The sequence below is a fragment of the Austrofundulus limnaeus genome, unplaced genomic scaffold (assembly GCF_001266775.1).
Source record: "Austrofundulus limnaeus strain Quisiro unplaced genomic scaffold, Austrofundulus_limnaeus-1.0 Scaffold64, whole genome shotgun sequence".
Taxonomy (NCBI): Eukaryota; Metazoa; Chordata; class Actinopteri; order Cyprinodontiformes; family Rivulidae; genus Austrofundulus; species Austrofundulus limnaeus.
Window position 1 is genome coordinate 1,257,859 of NW_013952466.1, and position 6,304 is coordinate 1,264,162.

The 6,304-nt window shown below is 37.6% G+C and overlaps 2 protein-coding genes across 3 annotated transcripts in view; one reads left to right on the top strand and one right to left on the bottom strand.

Moving 5' to 3' along the window:
- mrpl19 (mitochondrial ribosomal protein L19) overlaps nt 1–1,925 on the top strand; it is a 4,421-nt gene extending 2,496 nt beyond the window's left edge. Inside the window, exons 4-6 of one of the 2 annotated variants that reach the window (XM_014009986.1) lie at nt 888–1,022; nt 1,229–1,410; nt 1,577–1,925. In XM_014009986.1, the coding sequence (XP_013865440.1) occupies nt 888–1,022; nt 1,229–1,410; nt 1,577–1,798 (539 nt within the window). In that variant the 3' untranslated portion in view covers nt 1,799–1,925. The remainder of the gene's footprint in view (nt 1–887; nt 1,023–1,228; nt 1,411–1,576) is intronic. The other variant, XM_014009987.1, reaches the window with a different exon arrangement.
- The window catches only part of eva1aa (eva-1 homolog A, regulator of programmed cell death a), a 330,537-nt gene that overhangs the window by 107,066 nt on the left and 217,167 nt on the right, over nt 1–6,304 (bottom strand). The window lies entirely within an intron of this gene.

Genomic DNA, 6,304 nt, shown 5'->3' on the forward strand with positions numbered 1-6,304 from the left:
AATGAATTTTGGTTTCATTTTTTTCCCAGTAAAAGGTTTTTAATTAATAGAGTTTTTGGCCCAAAAAAAAATCACAATATATCACCTTGCTTACAGTATCGCGATATATCGGGATATATCGTATCGTGACCCCTCTGTCATATGTATTATATCGCCAAATTCTTGCCAATACACAGCCCTAGTTTGCACACCACATGAGAGACTCACAATTAATCAATCATTGTATTCTGCTYGAATAATTCATTTATTTTTTCTGTTGTGTAAGTTTTGTCACTGACTTAAGGACGTAAAGGTGCTTTTTGGCAAATATGTTAATTTTTGCCATTTTGACTCCACTAACAATGTGCAGAAACAATTTGAGAAAAGTTAAGCTGCAGGGGGTTCGTTATGTCAAATATGTAAGTAAGGTATGTGACAAAACAACTACAAAGTTCCAGAATAGTATTAAAACCCATTTTATTTGATGCAGCTAAGATCAAATAAGAAAATAGTAAGTTTCTTAAAAATCGGTTGAGAAAAAAAATGAAGTTTTGCAAATTTTTGCAGCGACCTGATCAGATTTTACCACTTGGAAGCCTTTAAAATACAAGCTATTTTTTTTAACGAAGTTGCTCAGATTGTAGAAAACAGCTTGCACTAAAATATGTTTCACCTTTTAATGGATACTATATGTTTGACTTTTAATAAAAAAAACCTCACTGATTATCATCAGAAGTGCAACAAGAAGCAGCATAAAACAAAATGATACAAATTCTGACAAACTAATCATGATAATGTTAGTGATTTAATAGTTGTGGCAGAACTGTGTTTCATGACTCAGCTTTAGAACTGATCTACATTTACTATTGTTGTTTATTATTAGGCTTTAATATTTGAGTGTTTTTCAGGAAGTATCCTTGCCGTGACGATGGCCGACCTCTATGCTAGCGGGAAAACAAACCGCTTTGTCGGCATCTGTATCCGGAGGGGCGGGAGCGGGCTGGGGGCCACRTTTATTCTGAGAAACATCATTAATAATCAAGGTGAGCTTCGTTTGCTAAAACATGGCTGCTGAAACGGCAGCATCCAGTGAATCAAAACAACAAAATAAGAGTCAGTATTACATCATTTGATTCATTCATTTCATTAAAATGACTGCTTTCCTCTACTTCTGATGTCACTGGAGTTAGGCTGCAGAAAGGAATAGAAGTCAAAACAACATAGAAAAATGAACTTCTGTGTGTCCTAGGTGTTGAGATGAACTACGACCTGTACAGTCCTCGCATCCAGAGTATTGAAGTGCTGAAGCTGGAGAAAAGGCTGGATGATGATCTGATGTATCTGAGAGACGCTCTGTCTGAATACAGCATGGTGGACCCAGAAATGAAGCCGGTGCCCATCCCTACTACTGGAGATGTCCCTGTCAACAAGGTGACAGACATTCAAAATATCTCAGCTACGTTAATTAAAGGTCTTATTTTTAAAACTTGTAGTAAACATTTACATTAGTGTGATTTGCTTGATACGGGCCGCTGTCAGTAAATGTTAAATTGTTAGTAGTTTTTTTATCCAAACACCCAAACTGTGTCTTTACCAGCTTAAAGTGGTAATGCGCCCCAGGCCGTGGTCCAAACACTGGGACTGGTCCAAGTTCAACATCCAGGGCATCCGGTTCGACCTCTGCAAGTCGATCAAGGCGACGGCGAAAGCCAAGAAGCAAGAGCGTCCCTGGCTGGAGTACGACATGCTGAAAGAGTACGACACGTCCGAGCTGGAGGAGAGGATCTACGAAGAGGTCCAGCAGGAGATGAAAAAGTGAGGCAGACCCCTTCAGGAGTTCACTCATGAGAAAAGACTTTTTTATATATATAAAACAGGCAATGGCTGAAAATGTGTGTGACGGCTGAAAAACTGAGGCTAATAAAGAACGTCTGTATTATCGTGGATTACTTTGTCTCTTTTATGTGATCAGTTTAATACAGTCTTAAAATTACGACAGTATTAGGGCCGCACAAGATTTTTTTATTGCGAGATTAAAGTCATAATTTTATGAGAATAAAATCATATTACGGGATTAAAGTCATAATTTTACGAAAATAAAGTAATATTACGAGAAAGTCGTAATATGGTATTAAAGTCGTAATTTTGCAAGATTAAAGTCAATTTTACGAAAAAGTCATTACGAGAAAAAAGTAATTTTAAAAGATTAAAGTCAATATTACAAGGTTAAAGTCAATTTTACGAAAATAGTCATAATACGAGGTTAAAGTCGTAATATTACAAGATTAAAGTGATATTACGAGAATAATACTACGGGATTGAAGTCGTAATTTTACGAAAATAAAGTCATTACAAGAAAGTCGTAATTTACGAGATTAAAGTCAATTTTACGAAAATAGTCATGGTATGAGAATAAAGTAAAATTACGAAAATAATGTCAATATGAGAATAAAGTCATAATATGAGGTGAAAGTCGTACTATTACGAGATTAAAGTCGTAATTTTACAAGATTAAAGTCAATTTTACGAAAAAGTCATTACGAGAATAAAGTCAAATATTACGGGATTAAAGTCGTAATTTTACGAGATTAAAGTAATTTTATGAAAATAAAGTCATGAGAAAGTTGTAATTTAAGAGAATAAAGATGTAATTTTACAAGATTAAAGTCAATATTACAAGATTAAAGTCAATTTTACGAAAATAAAGTCAATATTACGAGGTTAAAGTCGTAATATTACAAGATTAAAGTAATATTACAAAAATAAAGTCGTAATATTACAGGATTAAAGTCGTTATTTTACGAAAATAAAGTCATTACGAGAAAGTCGTAATTTACAAGATTAAAGTCAATTTTACAAAAATAGTCATGATATTACGAGAATAAAGTCATAATATGAGAATAAAGTCATAATATTAGTAGGTTAAAGTCATAATATTACGAGATTAAAGTCAATTTTACAAAAATAGTCATAATATTACGAGAAAGTAATATTACAAGATTAAAGTCATAATTTTACGAGATTAAAGTCGTAATATTACGAGAAAAGTCATAATCATGACGTGTCAATTTCCCCTTCCTCATTTCCCTCACACCTGCTGTCAGCCATGTGTCTGTGTTTATAAAGTAGTCAATGATGACTCATCACTGTTAGATTAATATGCTTTCATCCAAATTAGGTACGTGACGATTAAATCTGTCAACGCATCCATTAATTACAATACAGCTTCAGTTTATAGTCGTTTGCACAATTTCCTAGTCCTGCTACTGACAATTTGATGCTAGTATGCTAAAAGATTATTTATTTATAGAAATACTAAAGAACAACTTGACAAGTTGCTCAACGTTCCTCATTTTAATGCAGTGATTGCATGCTTTTTTGTGTAAAGGCTACAATATTATGACTTTTTCCTCGTAATATTATAACTTTAATCTCATAATATTACGACTTTAATCTCATAATATTATGACCATTTTAAACGACTTTAATGTCGTAATATTGTGACTTCGTTCTCGTAATTTAAAAAAAAATATATATAAAAAAATCTCATTTTGTGGCCCTAATACTACGCTGTATGAAATTACCTCTGACAGATAAGAAACTTTTAATACCTAATATGTATATATTCACTGCAATATTTGTTTTCACCTTTTAATATTTTTGTTTGTATATTTTCTGTTTTTCTCTGCTTTTTATCCAACCATCTTAGTCCTTTTATCCTAACTGATGYAAGCAGCTGAGACAAACTGCAAAAAAAACCTGACCCTGAAAAGAAGAAGTGGGTAAAAGATGACACGTGGTTGGAAACTGATTTTTAGATCAGAGGCAGGAGGATGAAAAAAAAACAACTTTTGTGTGGTTTTGATCAGTTCTAACACCAGGTGGCACTGTTCCTCTATTATTGTTGCCCCCCTTCAGCACTTACATAATTGTGTTTAGGGGGTTTCTTTTGAAGGGAAAAAGTCTTTCCAAGCTAAAATAACAATTATGCAACTTCTAAACAAATGATGACAGGCATCTTCCAAAAAATACTTTGTTTTCTACTTCAACTTCCTGAGGCAAAAAAAATAATTGATGTTCGGAAGGGTTTTTGTATTTAACTTAGTGAACTCATTTTGAAAAACAACTTCTTTTTTTTTTTCTTGGAGAGGGGGGAAAAAAGTCTTGAGAGCACCGACCAAAGACACCCGGTAGTGTTTTACTGTTGTGGATGGAAAATTGTGGTGCTGAGATGGTATGTTAGAGCGTCAGTAGTATAAAAACACTTGGACTCCTTATGTTATGTCTGTGAATGTGTGTATGTGTGTGTGTATATAAACACGCGGAATGACTCCCTGCACTCTAATTTCTCCATATTACAGGATGAGACGTGGAGAAAATGGTCTCTAATACGGGAGGAGCAGATGTTTGCTGGGCTCATTACGGACCACACAGATTCCCTGCAAGGAGGAGCAGAGGAATAATGTTTGTGCTGCGTTTAGGGGCAGAAAGAAAAGCCTTTCACTTGCTAAGTCCATGGTGTTCTGTTAAGTTTAGGTGAAGAATCTGTGTGTTGTTTAACAAAAGAAAAAGTTTTCACTGTTGCAACGGTTGAAGTAATTTACTCCCTGCTCAGTCGGACCTGACCTGCAGCACAGAAAACCAACTCCATCTGCCTCTAAGTGGCGGCCCTGCACATTGTCATTACCCTACCCACTGAACCAGCCGGCCCTTTCACCTTTTCATTTCTCACTCTCAGTATTTCTGTTCGGGACTGATTGATGTCCTCGTGTGGAGGCAGGAACAGAAATGTTTATCCTACAGCACATTACTGCGTCTTCAGAGGCATTCCACGGTGAACACCACTGGACTGGTAAACCTGTTTAAACCAGAAGTTATCCAGTCCGCTTAAAGGAAACTTCCTGTGTGTGTGGACATGTTGTTACCTGGTGTGGATGATTTTCGACCATTTCCCCACTACACACAGCCTGGGGAGGAATCCACTGTTCTTTATGGGGACAAAAGCCTGGTTTCCATGGGGTAAAATACCGTTGGTAGGTCAGGGGTTAGGTTTAGAACTAAGATATGCATTGAGATTAGTTTAGGTATAGGGTTAGGTATCTACTGAGATGGTTAGGTTTAGGGTCAGGTACACACTGGTGTGATTATGTTCAGGGTTAGTTACATACTGGTGTGGTTATGTTCAGGGTTTGGTACATACTGGTGTGGTTATGTTCAAGGTTTGGTACATACTGGTGTGGTTATGTTCAGGGTCAGGTATATACTGGTGTGGTTATGTTTAGGGTCAGGTACATACTGGGGTGGTTATGTTTAGGGTCAGGTACATACTGGGGTGGTTAGGTTCAGGGTCAGGTACATACTGGTGTGGTTATGTTCAGGGTTAGGTACATACTGGTGTGGTTACGTTCAGGGTTAGGTACATACTGGTGTGGTTATGTTCAAGGTCAGGTACATACTGGGGTGGTTAGGTTTAGGGTCAGGTACATACTGGGGTGGTTAGGTTTAGGGTCAGGTACATACTGGGGTGGTTAGGTTTAGGGTCAGGTACATACTGGGGTGGTTTGGTGCAGGGTCACGTACATACTGGGGTGGTTAGGTTCAGGGTCAGGTACATACTGAGGTGGTTAAGTTCAGGGTCACGTACATACTGAGGTGGTTAGGTTTAGGGTCAGGTATATACTGAGGTGGTTAGGTTCAGGGTCAGGTACATATTGGTGTGGTTATGTTCAGGGTCAGGTACATACTGAGGTGGTTAGGTTCAGGGTCAGGTACATACTGAGGTGGTTAGGTTTAGGGTCAGGTACATACTGAGGTGGTTAGGTTCAGGGTCAGGTACATACTGAGGTGGCTAGGTTCAGGGTCAGGTACATACTGAGGTGGTTATGTTCAGGGTCAGGTACATACTGGTGTGGTTATGTTCAGGGTCAGGTACATACTGGTGTGGTTATGTTCAGGGTCAGGTACATACTGGTGTGGTTATGTTCAGGGTCAGGTACATACTGGGGTGGTTTGGTTTGGGTAAGTGGTCCGGGTTTGGCTATAGAAATTATTTGTATTTGAATGTCATTCAATGCAATGTTCCCGCGAGGATACAAGAACAAACATGTATGTTTGTGTGCACATGCATGCTTTAGGCCTGTTTTCTCATCCGTATACATGCCTCACATGCCCTCAGGTTGACTTTTACTGCACCTGGAGTGAAGTTAAAGCCCCTTGTCTGGGAAAGAAGATCAAACACAAGTTGACTCTCTCTCTCTCTCTCTCTCTCTCCCTCTCTCAAGCACACACACACACACACACACACACACACACACACACACACACA